At 44.2% G+C, this 25,330-nt stretch overlaps 1 protein-coding gene across 3 annotated transcripts in view; it reads left to right on the forward strand.

Moving 5' to 3' along the window:
- The window catches only part of CLPB (ClpB homolog, mitochondrial AAA ATPase chaperonin), a 148,163-nt gene that overhangs the window by 60,318 nt on the left and 62,515 nt on the right, over positions 1-25,330 (forward strand). For 2 of the 3 annotated variants that reach the window (XM_010366886.2, XM_030917466.1), the window contains exons 5-6: positions 7,082-7,171; positions 21,140-21,268. In XM_010366886.2, coding sequence (XP_010365188.1) covers positions 7,082-7,171; positions 21,140-21,268 — 219 coding nt within the window. The remainder of the gene's footprint in view (positions 1-7,081; positions 7,172-21,139; positions 21,269-25,330) is intronic. The other variant, XM_010366887.2, reaches the window with a different exon arrangement.

The following is a 25,330-nucleotide window of genomic DNA, read 5'->3' on the forward strand; positions in this document are numbered from 1 at the left end:
AAGTCCCTAAATAATACTACTCTGAATACTGCTTTTCCCCCCTCATAAATGTAAAATGCAATCCTGTCTCTGGGACTGTCCCCTTAGCTTGCTCTATGATCTAGGAGAAATAGTGGACCTTCTCTGTGCTCTGATGTCTATCCTTATAAAATGAGGTCATCATCAGTGCCTTCTCTGGGATGTCTGGGATGTTGTGTTGGTGGTGGTTAGAACTTCAGAATGAAGAGGCTGTGGGGTGAGTCTTGGAGACTGAATGTGCAAGGTGGGTGTTTGGGTTTGCACTAGGGCTTGATCATGTGTCTGTTGGAGGGTACCTCAGCAGGTCAGTCTATGTTGTGTCTGGTGAGTACTTCATCCAAAGTGGGGGTTGAAAAAAAGCTGGTTGCTTTGGCTGCAGTCAGAAATGAGTATTTTACATTTGAGCTTTTGTTTATCCAGACTGTCCCCACTGCTTTCCCCTTGTCCTGGATCATTCACAGAGGCTGAGATCCCTCTGAGATTGCCAGCAACAGGGTGGCTGAGCAGTGGCTGCTTTAGTGTTAGCAGTGATGCCAGGAGGACAGACAGCCTCTCTGACTAACCGAGAGCCAGAACATTGACCTAGGGGGAAGTTCAGCCAAGGGGAGCAGTGTGCTCAGCCTTCAGAGCTGTAAGGCTGCGAGACTGACATGGTATGTGGTAACTCAGAGTAGCGGTGTTGTTGCTGCCCCAGGAAGAAGTTTTCTCAAATCAGTGGCATGAGAGGAGTATCCAAGAGCATTAAGGCATTGTTGCCCGGGTAAAGTGTGAAGTTACCCTCTTCCTTCCCTTTCACCTCTCTAAACCTAGTCCTTCTCTTAAGGTTCCATTGCTAAGGCTAGATCCTCCACAAAGGCTTCCCTGTCCTTGACAATAGTTGCAACCTGCCCTCAGCTGCTCTTTTGAATGTTCTCTAGATCTTGGCCTTTTGTATGGTTATTTGAACTCTCATCTACCCATATGTCCTTTCTTTCCTCCTCATGTGCAGGCCACAATCTTTGTGTCCTTGGATTCCCCACTGAGCTGGAGGAATTGTGTTTATGTTTTAAACAGAGAATTTCATGAGTACCACCTTCCCCTCTATTTGCAGCCTGATATGTGGGGACTCAGCTTATGGGCTATCCTCTTCTCATTCAGGCACAGCATTGCAGTGCTCAGCTCTGTCTTCAGTTTAGGTGCTGATATGGTTTGGCTTTGTCTCTATTCACATCTCAACTTGAATTGTATCTCCCAGAATTCCCATGTGTTGTGGGAGGGATCTAGTGGGAGGTAATTGAAACATGGGGGCCAGTCTTTCCCATGCTATTCTTGTGATAGTGAATAAGTCTCTTGAGATCTGATGGGTTTGTTAGGGGTTTCCCCCTTTTGCTTCATCCTCATTTTTCTCCTGCTGCTGCCATGTAAGAAGTGCCTTTTACCTTCTGCCATGATTCTGAGGCCTCCCCGACCATGTAGGACTGTAAGTCCAATTAAACCTCTTTTTGTTCCCAGTTTCAGGTATGTCTTTATCAGCAGTGTGAAAATGAACTAATACAGGTGCTCTCACTAAAAAGCAAGGTGGAGCATTTGTTGAGAGGGCAGGGCCAGGTAGACAGGAGGGGATTCTTTCGAGTGCCTTCTCATCTGCTGTCAGGATTCTAGCAGGGCTCATTAAACGTTTTTTTTATTTCACAGAATCTCAAAGCTATGAAGCCATCTATCTAGTCCAACTTCTGCTGTCACACTGGTCTCCACGACGTACATTCATGTTTCGTTTTGTTTTGTTTTGCTTTTTTGAGACGGAGTCTCGCTCTGTCGCCCAGGCTGGATGGAGTGCAGTGGCACCATCTTGGCTCACTGCAAGCTCCACCTCCTGGGTTCACACCATTCTCCTGCCTCAGCCTACCCAGTAGCTGGGACTACAGGTGCCCACCACCACGCCTGGCTAATTTTTTGTATTTTTAGTAGAGACGGGGTTTCACTGTGTTAGCCAGAATGGTCTCGATCTCCTGGCCTTGTGATCTGCTTGCCTCGGCCTCCCAAAGTGCTGGGATTACAGGCATGAGCCACCGCGCCCGGCCACATTCATGTTTTATAGCTTTGTGTTTTAATGGTAACCTCCAGGGTGATACTCACATTCAATGTTCTAGATCAGTAGTCAGCAAACTTTCTAGAAAGAGCCAGATAGTAAACATTTAAGCTTTGTAGGCCAGTTGATCTCAGTTGTGACTACCTACCTTGACCATTGTGATACAAAAGCAGCCATAAACAGTAAACAAATTGGTGTGGCTATGTTTCAAGAAAATGTTATTTACAAAAACACACAGCCTGCTGGATTTGGCCCAGAGGCTGTAGTTTGCCAACCCTGCTCTACATGATTTTTTTTTTGCATTCCTAGTTCAAGATTACATAATTTATTTTTCTTAGTTTTTTTTTCTTTCTTCTTTTCTTTTCTTTTCTTTTTCCTGGTCAACCTCTGGATTGTTTTTAATTCTTATGCCAGACAGCCTACATTCTGGGTAGGTAGGTAGATAGGGAGAGATAGACAACAAAAATATTTGAAAAGGCTATCATGTCCCCTTATGAAATAACAAATTAAAATATTAACCATCTTTTCTTATTTCATATGATCTGCAAATTTAGTAGTAGGCTTTCTGTGGATTCACTTATTTATTCAAAAGTATTTATTGATCACATTCCTGTGTACCCGGTAGTGTTTTAAGCACTGATGAGTTAGACAGACAAGATCCCCTGCCATCATGCTCTTACTTGGATTAAAATGTTTATAAGGACTTTATTAAATACAGAATCCTAGAGCACATGGTCAAGATAATTTTTATGCATTATTCAGCATTCTCAGGTGTATTTCTATCAACTTTCATTCTTTTCCATCCTCTGTTCCTCTGCTTTGTTCACAAAATTTTAAGAGCTTTTTCCCCAGATTTCTTGCTAAAATTAAAATGTTTCTAGCATTTGTCTTATTTTCTTGTCTAATAACCCTTTCCAGAAAAGGAAATCAGGTTATTCTGGCATGTTGATTTATTGTTCTTAGGGAACCCATACTGGTACCCAGTAATTACCCAAGCATTTAAGAACTGTTACAAAATGCTGGGCACCGTGGTTCACGCTTGTAGTCCCAGCACTTTGGGAGGCCGAGGCAAGCAGATCACATGAGGCTAGGAGTTCGAGACCAGCCTGGCCAACATGGGAAAACCCCATTTCTACTAAAAATACAAAACTTAGCCAGGTGTGGTGGTGCATGCCTGTAGTCCCAGCTACTCAGGAGGCTGAGGCACAAGAATCACTTGAACCCAGGAATCAGAGGTTGTAGTGAGCTGAGATCACGCCACTGCACTCCAGCCTGGGTGACAGAGCAAGACCCTGTCTCAAAACAAAAACAAAAACAGCCAACTGTTAAAAAAAATAATAACATCCTAGAAGTTTGTCAGGAATCATTGATAAACTCACTGTGGCTTGCAAGATCTACCTCTCCACCTTTTTTTTTTTTTTTTTTAATTCTAGGTTACTTTTGTCTGCCACAGTTTTCTGGCAGCTGGCTTTATTTTCCTGGGTGTATCGGTTTAGATGTGCTCTGCTGTCCAACTTGGTGCACTGAACGTTCTGACTTGGACCTGGATAGGTGATAGTCCTTTAGAATCATCTCAGGGCTCTTCTCTCTCATCAGCCTCAGCCTTTAGCTTCTTCTTAACCATGTCTTCCTTTTTTCTGTTTAAGGAAACCTCATTTTTTTAGCCATTCAGCCAATATATATTGACTGCCAATTGTATGCAAGACACCATACCCAGCTCTGACTCATTCTCATGGATGAAATACAAACAAAAGAATCCTGTAGTTCTCTTATTTTTGTATTGGATTGACTTTTTCATGAAAAATTACCTGACTTGTAGGGATGGGTAAAGAAGGTAGAGTAGAACAAGAGCTGTAATTCCCTTTCCCTCGAGTGTGTCTAGGCAAATTCACAGGAAGGTCACAAGCTCATGAAAGTTGGACAGTCCTTCACTATTATAGTAGACTATGGAGTCAGTGCTAAGTCCAAGAAGTTCACTAAATTTCTAATGGATATTTCTGTGGCCCTTGGCCTGCAGTTAGTACTGAAGAAAGGTATAGTTTGTGGCTTTGGAAAGACCTCTCTAACCTCCAATGATACATTCCTTTTCTTCCATATTAGTATTGTTGTGAATATCAAGAGATAAAATATGTGATGTGTGGATTGTAAAGTGCTCTACAGTTGTAATTGCTTATTAGATTCATTTATGTATAATTCAGCGTGTTCTTACTGAATGTCAGGCACTCTGCCAGTTGCTGGGATTATATAAATGATTATACATAGTCTAGCCCCTCAACAGTGCTCCCAGTCATTTACAGAGACAAGCCTGTAAACAAGAAATCACAATGCAGAGTGATAAATGCAATGGTAGCTGCACAAATATGTAGGCAGCACTGATGTAAGTAGTGGTGAGCTCCACCTGAGAAGTGAGCAGACTGGTGTCTGGGAAGTGTCACAGGGTAAGTGACCTTGAATTGGGTCTTAAGGATGAGTTGGAGATTGCCAGGAACGCTAAGAGGGATGGACCTTCCAGACAGAGGGAACAGTGTATGCAGAGGCGTTGGGTGGGGGTTAGGGAATGACAGCAGGTGGAATCATCTGCTGCAGGATTGAGGAGAACAACAAGAAATAAGGCCAGAGAGTGAAGAAGGTTACACATGGGAAGGACCTTGTAAGGCAGTTCTAGGGAGCTCATTCTCTATTCTGAAGGCCGTTAAAGGATTTTAAGCAGGACAATGTCGAATTCACAGTTGCATTTTAGATGGACCATTCTGACAGGGTGGAGGAGGAATTGGAGGGGAAAGATTATCAATGGTTCTTAACTTTTTAGGGATAATGGACTCCTTTGGGAATCTGATAAGAAGCTATGCTCCTGTCCTCCAAAAATACATTTAAAATATCTGGAGATTCCTAAAGGTGATCTTCGGGAATACAGTAAATAGATGTTAGCAGAATATTAGAAGATTGAGTACTCAGTGGATTGTGAGAATTGATGGAAAAGGTGGTATGCATGGTGACACCTCAGTTTCTAGTTTGAGTGAATAGTTAGATATGTGGGTCTGGAGAGCTCAAAGGAGTAGTTTGGCAGGAGATAGGGATTTAGGAGTATTTTCCATTTGCTTGGGAGTTAAAACAATGGATGTGACCGAAATTGCCCAATGAAAGTATTTAAAGTGAGGGGGTGGTAGGAGAACAAGTCCTTTACTCAGGATACCCGCATTTAAGGTGTGAGCAGGAAAGAGGATCCAGGCAAGAAAACTAAAAGGTATCAAAGATGCTTTGTGTCCGTTTTACCTGCTGAGAACAGACACAGCCTAGGGAGGAAAGAAACTTCTTTGCCATCCTTGCTGAGACTTTGTCATTGGTTATACCATTCCTAGTTTCACTCTTCTCTGTGTCATGTGAGCATTGTTCTTTAGCAAGAAGCCTACTCAGCTGGGTCCACTTTTGTCAACGTTGGTGTTTCTGGGTAGAGGGCAGTCTTACTGGTTCAGGTAACCCAAGGGTGCTTGGTATGGAAATCTTGTTGGCCTGGTTATTCTTTCGTTTCTCTCCAGCCCTCAGAGTGGCATCTTCAGAGGCACATTGGTGTCCTAGAGAAAGTTTGGGCTTCAGTACCAGATATCTGAATGATTCATGTAAGCTCTGTTACTGACTAGATGTGTGATCTTGAGTAAGTGACTTAAAGTCTCTGAATTTCAGTTTTCTCATCTGTAACGTAGTAATAACAATACCCATCTTATAGGGTTGTTAGAATGATTAGAGATAATCGTATATATATTTAAAGCACAGTGACATTTAATGCAGAATTTCTCTATGGAGGTGGGTTTTAGCAAAGTGTAAAGCAGGAAGCCTGCCTGGGAGGTATTGAGCAACTTACCACTCAAGGGGTACTAACAGCTGAGATGTCTGCCCATCATGGATTCTGTAAAGGGGATTCTTGCCATGGGTCATTGGATTATCTGGCCTCCAATGCCGCCGTGTGATTTCTAATGTTCTTGAAGCTCTAGGCTCACTATCAGAGCAAGTAATGTTCTTTTGTTTTGTTTTGTTTTTTTGTTTTTGAGACAGAGTTTCGCTCTTATTGCCCAGACTGGAGTGCAATGGCACGATCTTGGCTCATTGTAACCTCTGCCTCCTGGGTTCAAGTGATTCTCCTGCCTCAGCCTCCCAAGTAGCTGGGATTATAGGTACCACCACCACGCCCGGCTAATTTTTATTTTTATTTTTATTTTACTAGTATTTTTAGTAGAGATGGAGTTTCACCATGTTGGCCAGGCTGGACTCTTACTCCAGACCTCAGGTGATCCACCTGCCTCAGCCTCCCAAAGTGCTGGGATTACAGGCGTAAGCCACTGCACCCAACGTAATATTCTTAAAAGAAGTGGGATTTGAATTGGGCTTTGGAGGATGAAAATGACGGGGAAAAAGAAAAAAGCAGAGGGCACAGCTTAGAATGTCTGTGAGATGGAATAAATGTGGAGAGAAGTATGAGGATCCTGGCTGTTCCTCTGCCAACCTATTCCCTGATCTCGACCACATTCCTTTCAGTGCCTTGAGCACTACCCATACCCACTCCAGGAGTGTTCCACTTGTGGCTGGCTGATGGGTGGGGGCCCTAATCCTCAGATGGAGGAGGTAATAAATTAGTGGTAACAGTAAACAAGTCGCCCAGCCCGGGATGCTGCTGGCTGCTTATAATTAACTGTTATAAACATTGAGTGTCTGGGGCTGTCAGAAATGCAAGCAAGCATTTTGAGTGCCTCTCATATGTACAATTAAAACAATAAAACACGGCAGAAATGCAGCCAGAGCGGGCTATAAATCAGCTTCTCTTCTCAGCTCCAAGTGGCAGCTGAATAAAGATGAGTGGGGCAGAAGCTGGGTTGGCATAGGGCCCTTCTGGGGGTAGAGGACCTGGACCAACCCCACCAGCCTGAGTGCCCCCTTCCTACAGCTCCAGGGTCTGCAGGGCCTGGCCTGCTCCAGCTGACCTCCCCATCTCTGTGTCTTCAGATGGGCGACAGGACGGTGCAAGCCGGCACATCACAAACCAGTGGACAAGTGCCCTGGAGTTCAGGAGATGGCTAGGACTCCCTGCTGGCGGTAATGGAACTGCTCTGTATAATATTTCTCCCCCTCCCCAGTACATGCCAAGGATGGTCTCATCTGACTATCTTTTTTACTCAGTATAAGTTAACTACCCAGCACCCACTGTGTGCCCAGCCTAACCCAAGCATAGCAGAGAGAATGCATGCCCTTGGAGAGCAAAAACTCAGCTGAGAATAATAAGGCTCCCAAGGAAATAAGAATCCCCTAGAGAGCTTGTTAACACAGGTTCCTGGACCCTCTGCCCTCAGATTCTGATTGAGTATGTCTGGGGTGGGACCTGAGGTTTTGCATTTCTAATAGGCTCCTACCCTTTGGAAAACATGATCTAGACTACAGGTATTAGTTGTGGTCTTGTGCTTGAACTGCTTAAAAAACTCGTCTGGGCCTTCACCTCCCTACTAGAGATCTTATTTTGCCACTTTAAGCTTCACTCCTAGAGAGGCTGTGTGTTTAAGCTATGGTATTATATGTGTGCAGAACACTTAATAACTCTGACACCTGGAGTGATTTTCTATACCTGCCAGAGGCACTGTCTCCTTATTTGTAAAAGAAAGGTTATTGGGAGACTTAGAGGTAGTATGGTACATTTACCCCTAACCTAAACCCTAGAACATAGAAGAAATTCTGTGAATGTAAACCTCTGTTTCTACATCCTCCTCCTCATTATACTCTTAACGGAATGTCAGTCTTTGACACAGCCTTCCAAACGCTTTTCTCTGGTAGCAAACTATTACCCTCAAAGAGCCAAATAGTATTTAGAGTCCAAGGAATGGCTTAGCCATTACCTAATTGTGTGACCTTGGCAATTCTTTTTTGCTCTCTGAGCTTGATTTTCTCATCTATAGAGAATAATATTTCCTACACCATAGGCTTATTGTAAGGCCCAAATTGGAGGACATATGAAAGCGCTTGAGAAAATACAAGGCATTATGCAAATATAAGGTGCTTGCAAGAACAGTAATTAGTAATAATAAAAAGATATTACCAAGACAGTATTTGACAAAGGGTCCAGTCAGAGGTACAGATAGCAAGGACCGTCAGAGCTTAGAGAAGAGAATCTCTGGCTGAAGACGTCAAGGAAATAAAATGACATTTGAGCCTCAAAGTATCGGAAGGTTTTGGACAGCTGTATGGAGGGTTGACAGGTGGGTGCAATTGAATGTGAGTAGAGAAGGGGTGTGCTATATTCAAAACATACAGAGTGGTCGAATGTGGTGGCTCATGCCTATAAATCCCAAGACTTTGGGAGGCTGAAGCAGAAGGATTGCTCGAACCCAGGAGTTCAAGACCAGCCTGGGCAACATTGTGAGACCTCGTCTCTACACAACTTTTATTTTATTTTATTTTATTTTATTTTATTTTTATTTTATTTTTGAGATAGAGTCTTGCTGTGCCCCCCAGGCTGGAGTACAGTGGCATGATCTCAGCTCACTGCAACCTCCGCCTCCTGTGTTCAAGCAGTTCCCATGCCTCAACCTCCTGAGTAGTTGGGATTACAGGCGTGTGCCACCATGCCCGGCAACTTTTTTGTATTTTAGTAGACATGGGGTTTCACCATGTTGCCCAGTCTGGTCTTGAACTCCTGAGCTCAGGCGATCTGCCTGCCTCGGCCTCCCAAAGTGTCAGGGTAATGAGCCACCATGCCCTGCCCAATATATTTTTTTTTAATTAGCCAGGTATGTGCCTGTGGTCCCAGCTACTCAGGAGGATTGGTCCCAGCTACTGAGACAGGAGGATTGCCTGAGCCCAGGAAGTCAAGGCTGTAGTAAGCCATGGTCACGCCACTGCACTCCAGCCTGGGTGATAGAGCAAAACCCTGTCTCAAAAAACAAAAAAACCACTCAGATATGAGAAACAGAAAAATTATGTTTCACGCTGGTAGGTGAACATGTTAGGGTGAAGCATGCACACAGCAGAAGATTCATCTTAGAGAGTAATGAGCAATAAAGATGCAACATTAGTAGAGTACGGCCAGATCAAGACTCTTGGACTTTATCCTTTAGACAGAGAAAAGCCTTGAAGGTCCTAAAGGAGAGGGCACTGCAGGAATTGATGCCTTTCAGGATAGAGAAACAGGGAGGTGATAATGAGATGACGATGATGATAGCTGCAAGGGTAGCAGATAATATTGATTGATACTTACTTTGTATTCACAGTAACCCTATAATATAGGTAGTAACCCTATAATAAAGGAAACTGAGGCAGAGTGAGGATGTCAAATGCCAGCAGAACTATCTCCTGCTCTTGTATAAGACCCAACAACCATATCAGCCTGCATGTGCCCCCAGCTTAGTCAGCTCAGATCTCTGGCTTGTCCAAAGGCTTGGGAATCTGCCAGGCCAAAAGCTGTGTGGGCAATTTATTATTTTTAATAATGTCACAGCCCCTTCCTCATCCTTGTCCAGGCTCACTCAGAGCCTTGTCACACTCCAGGGCCAATGTTTCTACATGTCGTTTCTCCATAGTTCTGGTTCTGGCCACCATAGAGTTACCAGGATACATTTTGGCCAACTACATGATTAAATGAATCAGCCAGTTAGGTTGATTATTTCTATCCTTTTAGCCCTCCAAACTCTGTATGTGTGTGTGTGTGTATATATATCTATCTGTGTCCTAGGAGAGAGAGATAGACTAGTTGACATGTTTTATTAAACAGAACAAATTCGATGTATTTGTAAAAATAAGAAAAAATAGGATTGGGTGGCAAAGAACTAGTCTTACGATTTTTAACTGATTTACATATTTTGTGTATAAATATTTTTTCATCAAAAGTTCCAAATCAGGGATGGGTCCCACACACCACACAAAATATATTAGAGACATTTATATGGATAGCAGGAAGGGAGACAGAGAGCTGAAATTTTCCAGGCACCTAGTGATTGATAGGGGCTGAGGCTCCCCCTGACGCTTTATTGAGTTTCCGATGATTATCTCTCGCTGAGACATTTTTTACAGATGACGGTCGAGCTGTCACAATGGACCATGGGGGAAAAAAACCCAACAATAATAACACTTTAATCTTTTTACTGCACTGCTCCCTAGTATCTCAGATTCATCTTCCCTGACGCACGCAGTTCATTATTCTGCCCCTCCCTGGATGGGAAATAAAGGAAAATATATATATATGTAGACACACTTAGCCACATACATACACACACAGACTATATAAAAGAGACCACCTCAGAACCAGAGAGGGGCAGAATTTATTGTTCTTTTTGCAAGTATTGAGGTTTATTAGTAGAGATGCTGGGTTGGCTTGGAATTGGCTATTAATTACAGCATTTTGTATTTGTTTTTTATTGCGAGTTTTTAACATCTTGAAGAAAAGGCAGAGGAGAGGCAAGCAGGTGTAGAGATGGGGAACACAGAGGAACCAAGTTTGACCAACCGAGTAGGATATCTGCCGAGAGGCAAAGAGCCGCCACCTTCTTCTTATTGCCAGCCTTGCCCCAGAGAATCCCTGGAGCTCGAAGAATGCTGCTTTGGATAGGATGGGGGTGGGAGAGGAGGGGGAAGAGGGTGACCTCAGGGTACTTACAGGACAAATCTAAGGGAATCTAGATACTTGTGAGCATGTCACTACTCTGAGAGTTAGGAGAGGTAGGAAGTAGAGGAGGTTAAAACAGAGTTTTGATGGGTCTGTAGATAACCAAGTAACAGATTCTTAAGTTTGCCCCACCTTATGAATTTGGTGATGTGAAGGTGAGATGTGGGCTCTGGAAAGCACTCCCTGGGTCTGCACTAAAAAGAAGGGTCCTGAGCCAGAGAGGATGCTGCACTGACTGTCATGGCCACAGGCAGGGACAATAGCCTGTCTTCTTCAAGTTCCTTGCCATCCTTCCTGGTCTACCCCTTCCCTTTCATGGAGGTGAGAGAAAATGGGCTTGGGGTTGCTGTGGGAAGGCTGCCCTTGAGGTGTCTCCAGTGGAATAAGTATTGTTGACACAGTCTTTAATTCATCAACTCTATTCTGAGCCCCGATGCTACACTAGAATGGGGTGACAATGAGGTGAGGTCCTATTCCTAAGGAGAAAACTTCCAGTCCATAGGCAGAAACCATGATGTCTGTGAGAATCATTTTCAAGTAGGGGATGGTCCTCCAGCCGTCGGCCAGCCTAGGTGACCATGAGTGCCTTCTCTATATAAAGGATGAAGACATGTTGAAGACACAGTGTGTGTCCATCAAGAACCTGTTTCCTGCCTGGGGAGACAAGCTTAACATCTGTTTACTTCTGAAGTGTTTGTTAAGCAACCTGCCATGCTTAACAGAATACACATGAAACAATCTGAGAACAACAAGACTATGTAAAAGGAAATGTTGACTAATTTGATGTAAACAGAAGGCATAGAGGAAAGGGAGATCAGTGAAAATCAAGATGCTTGAATTGTAAAGTGTTGAGTAAAATGTACATAAGTAAGAGAAAGCATAATAAAGCCATGTAATCACTTAGAGAAAAAGAGTTACAAGCCTTGGAGTTGAACTTTCCAGCTCAGTCAGTGACTGCCAGTGTGACTTTATAAGATACATAACTTCTCTAAGTGTCAGTTTCTTCATTTATTGTATGGGAATAATAATGTAACAGCCTAGTAGGGTTCTTGTGAGAATAGTCGTAAAGTTCCTGGCACAGTACCTGGGCACATAGTGAGTGTTCAATAAATGGAACCATTATTTTCTTACTGTTCTGTTGTATATTTACTTATCTGAGTATTGGAGGAAGACTCTTAGTTGTGGGATGTTAGCCTTCAGGACTCACCTGTGACTCTCCACTAGAATGAAATGGGCCGCACTAGTATGGAATGAGCCTGACATATTCTACAGTGTTAGTGTTAGAGGTGATTCTGGCCAGTATTGGAATGACATCAGGAAGAGGAAAGGATACAATAATAAATTTATTACCATTTATTGAGTCCTTACTACATGCCAGGCAATATGCTCATCTTCTTCCATATATTTTTTAACCTGACAGCTTTATTAAGATTTAATTTACATACTATACAATTCACCATTTGTTTTTATGGAGTGTGAATTATGTATCAGTAAAAAAAAGAAAGAAAATGAATGATATAAGAGCTTTAAATAGAAAAGCTTCTCTTCCCGTCCTCTCACACCTCACTAGATTTCCTACCTCATTTCTTTTTTTAAAAAATTTTGTATCAAATCTATTTTAATTTCAACTTTTATTTTAGATTCAGGGCCTACATGTGCAGGTTTGTTACCTGGGTATATTGCATGATGCTGGGGTTTGGGGTATAATTGATCCCATCACCCAGGTACTAGACATAGTATCCAATAGTTTTTCAACCCTTGCCTCCTTCATCCTTCCCTGCTCTAAGAGTCCCTGATGTCTATTGTTGCCATCTTTATGTCCATGAGTACCCATTGTTTAGCTTCCACTTATAAGTGAGAACATGTAGGCTGGGCACAATGGCTCACGCCTGTAATCCCAGCACTTTGGGAGAACATGCAGGCTGGACACAGTGGCTCATGCCTGTAATCCCAGCACTTTGGTAGGCCGAAGCAGGTGGATCACTTGAGGTCAGGAGTTCAAGACCAGCCTGGCCAACATGGCAAAACTCCAACTCTACTAAAAGTATAAAAATTATCCGGGTGTGGTTGTGCGAGTAGCCTGTAGTTCCAGCTACTCGGGAGGCTGAGGCACGAGAATCACTTGAATCTAGGGGGCAGAGGTTGCAGTGAGCCTAGATTGTGTCACTACACTCCATCCTGGGCGACAGAGACTCCATCTCAAAAAATTAATAATAAGTGAGAACATGCAGTATTTGGTTTTCTGTTCTTGTGTTAATTTGCTTAGGATGATGGCTTCCAGCTGCATCCATGTTGCTGCAAAGGACATGATTTCATTCTTTTTTGTGGCTGTGTAGTATTCCATGTAGTATCCCATGGAATAGTACCATATTTTCCTTATTCCATCCACCATGGATGGGCACCTAGATTGATTCTGTGTCTTTGCTGTTGTGAATAGTGCTGTGATGAACATATGAGTACATGTTTCTTTTTGGTAGAACAATTTGTTTTCTTTTGGATATATACCCAGTAATGAGATTGCTGGGTTGAATGGTAGTTCTGAGTTCTCTGGGAGATCTCCAAACCGCTTTCCACAGTGGCTGAACTAATTTACATTCCCTCCAACAGTGTATAAGCATTCTCTTTTCTCTACAGCCTCACCAATAAGAGCCATTCTGACTGGTGTGAGATGGTATCTCATTGTGGTTTTGATTTGCATTTCTCTGATGATTAATGATGTTGAACATTTTTTCATATGTTTGTTGGTTGCTTGTATGTCTTCTTTTGAGAAATGTCCTTGTCTTTTGCCCATTTTGTAAATGGGATTTATTTTTTGCTTGTTGAGTTAACTTCCTTATAGCTTCTTGGCTAGGTGTTGTGGTTCACACCTGTAATCCCAGCATTTTGGGAGGCCGAGGCAGGTGGATCACCTGTGGTCAGAAGTTCAAGACCAGCCTGGCCAACATGGTGAAACCCTGTTTTAGAAAACAGGGTTTTCTAAAAATACAAAAATTAGCCTCATGTGGTGGTACATGCCTGTAATCCCAGCTATGTGGGAGGCTGAGGCAGAAGACTCACTTGAGCCTGGGAGGCGGAAGTTGCAGTGAGCCAAGGTCACACCATTGTACTCCAGCCTGGGTGACAAAGTGAGACTCTATCTCAAAACAAAACAGACAAAAATCCCACATAAGTTCCTTATAGATTCTGGATATTAGACCATTGTCAGACACATAGTTTGCAAATATTTTCTCCCATTCTATAAGTTGTCTGTTTACTCTGTTGATAGTTTGTTTTGCTGTGCAGAAGCTCTTTCATTTAATTAGGTCCCATTTGTCAATTTTTGTTCTTGTCACAGTTGCTTTTGAGGACCTAGTAATAAATTCTTTGCCAAGGCTGATGTCCCAAAGGGTATTTCCTAGGTTTTCTTCTAGGATTTTTATAGTTTTAGGTTTTGCACTTAAATCTTTAATCCATCTTGAGTTGATTTTTGTATGTGGTGAGAGGTAGAGGTCCAGCTTCATTCTTCTGCATGTGGATAGCCAGTTATCCCAGCACCATTTATTGAATAGGGAATCCTTTCCCTGTTGCTTATATTTGTTGACCTCGTTGAAGATCAGTTGGGTATAGGTGTGTGGCTTTATTTCTGGGTTCTCTATTCTGTTCCATTGGTGTGTGTGTCTGTTTTTGTACAGTACCATGCTGTTTTGGTTACTGTAGCCTTGTAGTATAGTTTGAAGTCAGGTAATCTGATACCTTTGGCTTTGTTCTTTTTGCTTAGGATTGCTGTGGCTGTTTGGGCTCTTTTTTGGTTCTATATGCACTTCATCATTTAGAGTATATAACTCAATGGTTTATATAGTATATTCACAAGAGTTGTGCAAACTATCATGACAATTAATTTTAGAACATTTTTATCATGCCATAAAGAGACCTCATATTCATTATCAGTCACTCTCCATTTCTCCTCAACTATTACCAGCCCCTGGCAACCAGTAATTACTTTCTGTCTCCATAGATTTGCCTAATCTGGACATTAAATATAAATTGAATCTTATTTGGTTTTTTGAGACAGGGTCTTGTTCTGTCCTCCAGGCTGGAGTGCAATGGTGTGATCATGGCTCACTACAGCATTGACTTCCTGGGTTTAAGGGATCCTCCACCTCGGCCTCCTGAGTTGCTGGGACCACAGGCATGCGCCACCACAGCCCCCGGCTAATTTTTAAAATTTTTTGTAGAGATGGAGTCTCTCCACGTTGCCCAGCCTGGTGTTGAACTCCTGGGCTCAAGCGATCCTCCTGCCTCAGCTTCACAATGTGCTGGGATTACAGGTATAAGCCACCACGCCCAGCCTCATTGTGGTTTTGATTTGCACTTTCCTGATGGCCAGTGATATTGAGCATCTGTTCATGTGCTCTTTGGCCATTTGTATGTCTTATTTGGAGAAATGTCTATTCCAATCCTTTGTCCATTTTTTAAGTTAGGTTTGCCATTGACTCTTGTGAGGTAGGTGATATCTCTGTTTTGGAGATGAAGAAACTGAATCTCACAGATGTTCATAAAGTCACACAGTCAGTTTTGCTTTCCAGACTTGCAGACTCCAGCCCCCATGGTCTTTCTAATACACGTTGCTGCCTGCTGAGGATTCACACTGGTGTCACCAGGGTCCTCTATGTGGCAGGAACGGAGGAGGAAAGGAAAAAGGTGGGAAGGAAAATCTGTTTGAAGGCTGGGTGCAGTGAGTGGCTCATGCCTGTTATCTTAGCACTTTGGGAGACTGTGGCAGGAGGACCACTTGAGCCCAGGAGTTTGAGACTAGCCTAGGCAACATAGAGAGACTCCATCTCTATATATATTTTATTTAATAAAAAAATGTTTCTTGGCCAGGTGCAGTGGCTCACACCTGTAATCCCAGCACTTTGGGAAGCCAAGGCAGGTGGATCATCTGAGGTTGGGAGTTCAAGACCAGCCTGGCTAACATGGTGAAACCACATCTCTACTAAAAATACAAAATTAGCTGGGCATGGTGGCGCGTGCCTGTAATCCCAGCTACTCAGGAGGCTGAGGCAGGAGAATCACTTGAACCTGGGAGGCGGAGGTTGGTGAGCCAGATTGTGCCATTGCACTCCAGTCTGGGTGTCAAGAGTGAGACTCCATCTCAAAAAAATAAATAAACAGAAAGTAATTGGAATACACTTCATACTGAAGCTCTTTACGCTTTTTTTTTTAGTTTGAATGGTGGTGGAAAAGATGAAAATGATGAGATGAAGTAACTGATCCAAGTTGGAAAGTCGGAGACCTTTCTGGTGGGTTGTAGACAACTCGCTCACATACACACACATTGTAGATGCCATTCCTGAGCAGTGGCAAGAAGGGGCAAGTGCTCTGCTTCTAACTGGTGCCGCGATGTCTCAGCAGGGTTTTAATTTGTGTAGTCTTCAGTGAGAGGAAGCTGAGAGGCCAGAGGCTTCTTCCTAGAGACTCTTGATAAGAAGTTAGCTTAGTCCCTGAGCTTCAGGTTGTATCATTCGACCCTGAGTTATGTAAGGCTTGGGCCTATGGGCATTGGCAGAAGCTGCACAGTACAGAAGATAGAGCAGAGGCCATGGAGCCACTCAGACTTAGGGTCTAGTCCTAGCCTACCACTGACCAGCATTGCAAGTTGAGCAGGCCACCTAACCTCTTTAAGCCTGTATTTCCTCATCTGTTCAATAGAGATGATAGTACTTAAACTGTCGGCCCTACATGGATTGTCATGAGGATTAGGGAATGATTGCCTTGAAGTGCTCCCTACACTTTAAAACATGATACAAACATAAGGGGTTCTTCTCTTATTTGTCTTATTAGTCATAGAGGTTCCCTCTCATGGAAACATGTTCACATCTTTAAAGGCAAGGGTACTGCTAGACATTCCATAACATTAGATGGCACCGGCTCTTGGGAGTGGCCAGTAGAGGCCAAGAGGGACTCAAAGCTAGGATTGCCTTCCCCTGCAGAATTGAACAGTAAATAAAGCTTTTGTTATCTAGAGACCACTGCAGGATTTTAACGAGGGTTCGGCTGTCAAAAAGAAACTGCTGAGTGACACCCAGTGAAACAGATGGCTTTTAACTCAGAACTCCATTCTCATGCTCACTGTGCCCTCCCACCCTCCCTCTCCTCCCCTCACTCTCCTCCCCTCCCCTCCCTCCCTCCCTTCCTTTTTTCTTTTTCTTTTTCTTTTTTCTTTCTTTCTTTTTTTTTTTTTTTTTTTTTTGAGACAGGGTCTGGCTCTGTCGCCCAGGCTGGAGTGCAGTGGCATGATCTTGGCTCACTGCAACCTCTGCCTCCCTGGCTCAAGTGATCCTCCTACCTCAGCCTCCCGAGTAGCTGGGACTACAGGCATGCGCCACCACGCCCAGCTAATTTTTGTATTTTTTGTAGAGTTGGTGTTTCGCCATGTTGCCCAAGGTGGTGTCAAACTTCTGAGCTCAAGTGATCTGCCCTCCTTGGCCTCCTAAAGTTCTGGGATTACAGGCGTGAGCCACTGTGCCCACCTCACTGTGCCTTTCTGACAGGAGAAGTATATGCAGGATTCCTCAAATGAAGCCTTTTTTCACAGGAAAAAAATACACTTTTGGAAGCCCATGATGAGATAATAACGAACATTTATTGAGAGCTACTATATGCTAGGCACTGTACCCAGCCCCTTTATTCATAGTGTCTCATTTAATCCTTACAACCTCCCATGAAGGCGCTACTGTTATTATCCCCACATATAGATAAAGGAGCCTGGCACAGAGAGGTTCAGTAAATTGCCCAAGATTACACAGTCAGTAAGTTCAGAACTGGGATTGAAACATAAGTGGTCTGACTCCAGAGCCCCACCAAATACTGCTGACTGGTATTACTTTTATTTTTATTGTTCCAAAACCAAAGATAATATTAAGACCTTGTTTATGTTTTATGTATTTATTTGTTGATTCAACAAGTATTTGTCGAGCACATACTTACGGCCATACACTGCTGGGCAATGGAGAAGGTAGTCACACTTCCTGTCTTCATTGAGTTTTTTGTCTAGTGGGGAATTGTCAAGTAAGCAGGTGCTTGCAATAGAATGTAATAAATACTAGAATTAGGAGATGCCTAAGGTGCTAGAGGAGCTCTTAGGAGCAATAACTACCTCAAACGTAGGAGGAATCACTGGAGAAAGTGACTTCTAATCAGAGGCCTAGCGGTGTACTGGAGTTAGCCAAGTGAAGTAATGGGAGAGGGGAAGATGTTCCAGGTAGTAGAATAGTATTTACAAAAGCTCAGAGACAAGAAAGAGCATTAGAAAGGTGATGATGAGAGATGAGACCTAGGTGAGCAGTGAGCCTCCTCTGGACATTCCTTATTAGCTGGACTATGACACCAGCACTCTCCTGACGTTTGCGCCAGAATAGCCCCAGCTGTGTTCCTGAAGTTCGTCTGCTGTTTATGGTAAGCACCCTGGGTATAGCTCTGTCATAGCACGTGTGAAATTGTATTATCATTTGTCTGCTCAGTGGTCTGATTCTTGCATTAGGATGTTAGCTTCTGAAAGTCAGGAACTGTGTCTTATTTATTATTATATCTCCAGGAACTACCACCATGCATTGGTGCTCATTAAATGTTGTTTGTTGAATAAGTGATGTGTTTTCTTTGTAAAATGGATTACACCTTTCTTGCTTCCTTGAGCCAACTATCACTTTTTGTCAGGTTCATCATTATATCCAGCAGTTAATGTCGTATGTGGCAGTTCAGTGATGCCCTTAGGGTCTTTTGAGGTGCTGTACTCTGAATTCCTTTTTCAGCTTTTCATTGTCCTGTTCTTTTCCCTGCCTGCCTGGCCAATGCTTGATTGTAATCAATCTGCTTGGTTCTGTAGCATCCTCCCTGGCCTTCTTATTTCCTTCTCCTAATCTGCAGTGGACTGGAAATAAGATCACCTAGCATGATTTGATAAGACTGTAACTAAGGGCTAGTAATCTCTGACTGAGGTCCTAAAGGGATCTCTTATGGGAAAAGTGTAGATGCCATTGCACGTGGGACTTGTATGTTAGAGGCCTTTTAACTTCCTGTTCTTCCTGCTCCAGGAAAGGTCAGATAACACTCCTGGGGCAGGAGCAGGGGGTTCATCAGTCTGGAGAGGCCATGTCAGTAGTAGAAGGTTCATTGACCACTGATTCTATAAACCACAAGAAACTGTTGTCTGTTTTCCAGCTGCACATTCCACCAACTTTATTTTGGCCAAATATTTGAAATGCTTCCATCCACACTAGCTTATTTGAGTGCTAGCTACAAACCTTAGACCATTTTCTATTAAGGGCAAATTCTGCAGAGAGTGTGTTTGCACCTTCACCCAAACAGGAAAACAGGATGGAATAAGAGCCAAGGCTGGGACCAGGACATCTGGGCTCTACTTCTTTCTTGGTCTCTGATTTCCTCATTTGGAAACTGAGGGTGACATTATGATATGTGAGAAAGAGTGAGGACAACCACTTATTAGCTATGTGACCTCTGAGCCTCCATTTCCTCATCTATAAAATGGGAATAATAATTACCTACTATGTAAGGTAATTATGAGAATTAAGTAAGATTAACTGTGTCAAGTGACCATGTCAGGTATAGAGTAGAAGGTCAGTGAGTGAAATCTATTAGTATGGCCAGGTGCAATGGCTCATGCCTATAATCCCGGCTCTTTGGGAGGCTGAGGCGAGTAGATCACTTGAGGTCAGGATTTCGAGACGAGCCTGGCCAACATGGCGAAACCCCATCTCTACTAAAAATACAAAAATTAGCCAGATGTGGTGTCAGGCGCCTGTAATCCCAGCTACTCAGGAGGCTAAGGCAGAGAAACCTTGAACCCAGGTAGGGGCTGCAGTAAGCCAGATGGTACCACTGCCCTCCAGCCTGGGTGACAGATCAAAACTCCATTAAAAAAAAAATCTATTAGTATTAGGAAGAGGCATGGCAGTCTTCTGGCTGTTGGAACTTTATATAGGATGTTGAGTATTGCGCGGTGGGGAGAAGCATAGACTCCATTCCAAGACCACTTGAAAAAGAATGGTTTAGGAATTGTCTGGTGCTTTTGACTATATAGGTAAGGTTGCCTCTTGACTGAGTGTACCACTTTATCCAGTGAGAGGTAAGAGGAACCTGTCCTCTGCAGATCCTGTGCTGTGGACTCAAGGAGAAGAGAAGTACAGGTAGTCAGGACCCAAATTCTACCCCTACAAACTCAGCTCAGGAGGGAATGTAAGACAGTTGCCTGGATAACTTCCACATGGGGGCTAGAAAGAAGCTCCGTCGCCTGAGCAGGGGAGAGAGTACTCTGTGGGGTCTCATTTCCCAAGGGAGGGCCCCAGAGGTGGGGTAACGTTCTAATTTATTGTCCAAACTGGAACTGTCTATAACAACAGACGAAAACCAGGACCACCCTGGGTAAACGGTGTGTGAACTCACCCAACCCAGAGAGTCTTGGAAAAGTGATGGACTGGTTTTGTATTATTTTGTATCAAATCAGAGTGAGAAAATCACAAATATTAGCACTAGAGTGAGCCTGGGGGATTTTGGTTCTTTGACCACATGAAATGCTTGTTCTTCTTTCAAAAAAAAGTTTACATTTTTTTTGAAATGTAATTATTATTAAGGGTAAAAATGCAGATTACAAAATTGCATTCACAGTAAATTCCAATGTTGTAGGGGATACACACACACATGAAATTTGGAAGAACATATATCAAAATCTGACATGTAGTTTCTCAAGTCACTGAGATATCGGTCCCTTTTCTTCTTTGTACTTTTCTCTGATTTTAAAAATTTAATTGCTTTTATAAATTTTTTAAGTTTTAAAAAATTAAAACCACTTACTTACTAGAAGGTAAACATTTTCAGAGCAGAGAGGTGTATTAACCTTCTGCTAAAACAGCCTCTGTCTGCTGTCCCACTCTTCCCTTATCCTACCCCAACCTGTTTTCTTTACCTGCATAACTTCTCTTCATCCTTTAAGACTCCTGTCTTCTGGGATCCTCTCTTCATGCCCAAGTTGAGCTAAATTCTCCTGTGGCATTCTGGTATATTCTTCTGTTATACCTGTAACAGAGCATTTATCTCAAACAGTTCTATAAACATATGGTTATTGTCTGCCTCCCTCATCAGTTAGGTCAGCGACCTTATCTGATCTATTTCATGTCCCCAGGATGAATCCTAACACATAACAGATGTCAGTAAACACTGTGGAACTAACTGGCCTCTGTTTTGCCTCTTCTTACCCAGCACAGGTGGCCAGGAACATAGTAGGTGCCATTTTATGCTTAGTGAGTAGGTAGGTGAGTGAGTGAGTGAGTGAGTGAATTAAAATGCCACGAGAAAACAGGTGAGATTGGTGACTCATGCTGTCATTGCTAATGGAAGGGTTTGTGTTGCTGTCTCCCCAGTCCTGATCACCCGAGAGGATGACTTCAACAACCGGCTGAACAACCGCGCCAGTTTCAAGGGCTGCACGGCCTTGCACTATGCTGTCCTTGCTGATGACTACCGCACTGTCAAGGAGCTGCTTGATGGAGGTGAGAACAGAGGTGGAGGAAGGGTGGGGTGGGGGAGGTGGAGGAGGAGTGCAGTGGGGTTTGGCAGGGGGAGAGAGTACTTGGCAGCCGACTCTATTCTGGAAATAACATACTTCCCCAGAGCCCTGTTATCCTCCCAGAGCTAGGGATGCCTCGAGAGCAGCTTTGCTTGCTGCGAGTGGCAGTGCACACATGTGGTTTGCCCTCCTGTGGCTGATGTGTGTTCTCTGCCTATATGTGTGTGTGATGCACCATGCCATCCTGCCTGTGTATGCTATGAGAGTTTTTTGGATTGCTGCTACCTCTAAAAGTGTTCTCTCTTCTCCCCCATGACCTCCAAAGCAGAGCTAATGAAACAAAGGAGAGGCTCTTTAAATCCCTACTAACCCAGGTCACAAAGACACCCTCTTTGGTCCCACCCCAGTCTCAGGCCCCTTTCATTACTCTGGGTCATGGCACCCTATTCTTTTCCGTCATTACAGTTGTCACAACCTGAAATTGTTTTTGTTTGTTCAATAGCCTTCTCCCTAGCTTGTCTCTGAGCTTCTAAAAGGCGAGAACCGTGGCTGACTGGTTCAAGTGTCCCCAGCATCTACTATAGTACTTGGCACTTAGTAATCACTGAATAAATATTTGTTGAATAATGAATACCCTCCCTATGGAGAACATCAGTTAATTGGAGGGACAATATATGCCATCCCCAGACTCAGGCTGGGCAAGTCCTGTCCAAGTCTGGTAGTGTTACCTTCCAGACACATCCCAGTCACTTTGTTTCCCACTTCCCTATGTCCCACTCCGGCCTCTCCTTGGGAGAGGGTGGGAAGCAACTTGCCAGGATGTGTGGGGCACAGACCCCTGAGTGAGTGCACAGTACATGACTGCCTGTTCATGCCCCCTCCGCTGCTTTTTGAGGGCCAGGGATCCCTCTCTTGGGACTAGACCCCAGGGTCTTCCTTGTTGGGATCATTCTTCATAGAACCTGAGCACTGGAAAGGTCCTCAAAGGTCCCTGGGCCACTCTGATGATTGCGTGCCTCTCTGCCAGCAGAACCCTCTCCAACAGCTGGCTAGCTGACATTTTTCAGAGACAGAAGGAACCCTCCTTCTTCCCCAGAGAGTTAATCCCATTTTACTTCATCCTTGACTGGTTGAAACATCTTTTTTTTTTTTTTTTTTTTTTTTTGAGACATGGAGTTTTGCTTTTGTTGCCCAGGCTGGAGTACAATGGCACAATCTCGGCTCACCACAACCTCCGCCTCCCGGGTTCAAGCAATTCTCCTACCTCAGTCTCCCAAGTAGCTGGGATTACAGGCATGTGCCACCACACTTGGCTAATTTTGTATTTTTAGTAGAGACAGGGTTTCTCCACGTTGGTCTTGAACTCCCAACCTCAGGTGATCCACCCACCTCAGCCTCCCAAAGTGCTGGGTTTACAGGCGTGAGCCACTGCGCCCGGCGTGGTTGAAACATCTTTTTAATGAGCTGTAGTCTTCTTTGTAACTTATGGCAACTGTCTTTTGCTACGTAATCACTTTTCCAAATACCAGTCTTCAAAGAAAGTTCTTTTAGTCCCAGAGCTTTTGCCTCCGCAGGCTCAGCATCCCCAGATCATCTTCTGATTGGCTTCTGGGGACTTCCCAGGAACATATAATCTTGCCACTTTCTGTCAGCCACAGCCATGCTAGCTTAAAACCCAGGCCTAGCCTGTATCCCCAAGCCTACAAGGGACCTGCCCCAGAGCAGCCAGAATATGCTTTGGTCTGGGGCACAGCCACTGAAGGGCAGGACTACTTGTGGATGTGGCAGCAGTGCTTGGGATGACTGATGCTTCTGCAGCGAGAACTTGCTGCTCTCAGAAGCAGAGACTTAGAAAACGTCCCCAAGCAGAATGCTTCTTCCTTTGTCCGTTGGAAAGCTCTGTGGCAAGACATTTGTAGCTAAGATTTGGAGTGTTCACCAAGGACGTTCTCTCTGCCGTGCCTTAAAATCAGTCAATACTCCCAGCTATTGTCCAGTAGTTTACATTCTCTGCTTCCCCCAACCCCCAGACAGAGAATTCACTTTATAAGGAGCCCCTCTTCTAGCCTTCTAGATCGAACACCTTTGAAATGAAAAGATGAGGGCCTTTTATGAAACTCCCTCTGTCCTCACCCCCCCAGGCCAAGGCTGGCCCTTTGAGCCGTTCCAGGGCCATGGTTCCTGCCTGTTGACTTGGAACAGATGCCCTTAGCCCCCACCTTTACATTTCTCCCACCTGCCTTTTTAGCCAGCATCCATTTACACCCCCTGCCCTAGCCTCCCAGCCTCAAGGGCCAAAACCGTTAACCCACTATTTCTCCGTCCCAACCCTGAACAAGTTGCCGTCACTCAGGGCTGGCAGGCTGCTAACTTCTGACCTCCCTTCCCCCTGACCTCCCTTGGTCTGCCTGTGTGTGTGACCAGCCAACCGAGAGGCAGGATCCTGCTCTATCATTCTAGGGGCTGTTGCCAGTAATATTTCCAGAGTCTTTTGACCTCACCTGACCCTCTCCAAAGGGTTTCAGGAAAGGCAAGGAAGCCTACCTTCCTGCCCATCTGGCTGGCCTTTTTTTTTTTTTTTTTGAGACAGAGTTTTGCTGTTATTGCCCAGGCTGGAGTGCGGTGGCACGATCTCGGCTCACTGCAACCTCCACCTTCAAGCAATTCTCTTACCTCCAGCCTCCCAAGTAGCTGGGATTACAGGCGTGTGCCACCACACCCAGCTAATTTTGTGCTTTTTAGTGGATGTGGGGTTTCTCCATGTTGATCAGGCTGGGTCTCAAACTCCCAACCTCAGGTGATCCGCCCGCCTGGGCCTCCCAAAGTGCTGGGATTACAGGCATGAGCCACCGCACCCAGCCCCATCTGGTTTTCTTAGGCTGTGCTTGCCACCAGCTTTGCTGCAGTAACTAAAGGGAGATTCTGTGAGATCCAAAGCAGGCCTAAATACAGAGGCCAGCCTGTGCTCACAGGACCCACACAGAACAGTTAAATTACTTAGTCCTCTAGGATTTAGGGTCCCTAGACCTTAGAGGGTTAGAGCTAGAAGAGTCAGCTGCTCTTGCTGTCTGACCAGAAGTCCCCATTTGAGCTGGGAGGAGGTTCAGACAGAAGCATCAGGCTGATAATGTGGAAAGCTCTCTGGCCCATTAGAAGGTGGCATGGAGTAATAGAAAAGGAACCTTAGGCTTCAGAATCAGGCCAACCTAGGTTTGAATCCCAGGTCCCCCACCTATTAGCTGTGTTGCCTTGGACATGTTTCCTTAATTCTCTAAGCCTCAGTTTTCGTACATCTAAAATAACACCTGTTTCACAAGGATAGCATGAGGATTGGTGGTATTTTTTATGAAAGCCCCTGGCAGGCACATGGTAGGTGCCCTGTTATAAGTAGTAATCGTTGTGACATGTGTAAAGAACTCAAACTCTCATTCTGGCAGCTGTAATTCCATTCCTCCCCAATAGGGAACCTTTACTCCTACCTTAAGGCCTCTTAATTCTGTCTCTACCTACAACATTCCTATCCTGCCTAAAGTGCCATCATGTTCCCTCTTTTCTTATCTGAATCCTCAGACTCTTCAAGGCCTCCCTCTCTTAGGAAGCCTTTCTTGGTCGTCTGGTCTACTCTGATACTTCCTCCTCCAAACTTGTATAGCGTTGTACAGCTTAGCACAGACTGCTTAACATCGCCTCATTTTCAGGAGATGCTGTGGCATAGTGAAAAAGAAACAAGCTTTGAAGTCAGACCTGGGTTTAAATCTCAGCCCTGTCAAGTGACCCTCGGCAAGACACTTGCCATCTCTGAGACCATGGGCCTCAGGGAATCCTAAGACAGATCAGGCAAACTGTCACTGACCCTGAGAGGCTCTCACACTGTCAGAGGAGACAGATGTGGAAACAGGCCATGATAATGGGGTAGGTGCTCTGACAGGTGACTGGACAAGGGACTCTGGGGACGAACGGGGGAAATGCTGTATTCTGCCTGGTAATCAGAGAGGTGGAATCAGTTACAGAAAACTTCCCAGAGGAGGGCGTGCTTAAGCCTTAT

The sequence above is a fragment of the Rhinopithecus roxellana genome, chromosome 15 (genome assembly GCF_007565055.1).
Source record: "Rhinopithecus roxellana isolate Shanxi Qingling chromosome 15, ASM756505v1, whole genome shotgun sequence".
Taxonomy (NCBI): domain Eukaryota; kingdom Metazoa; phylum Chordata; class Mammalia; order Primates; family Cercopithecidae; genus Rhinopithecus; species Rhinopithecus roxellana.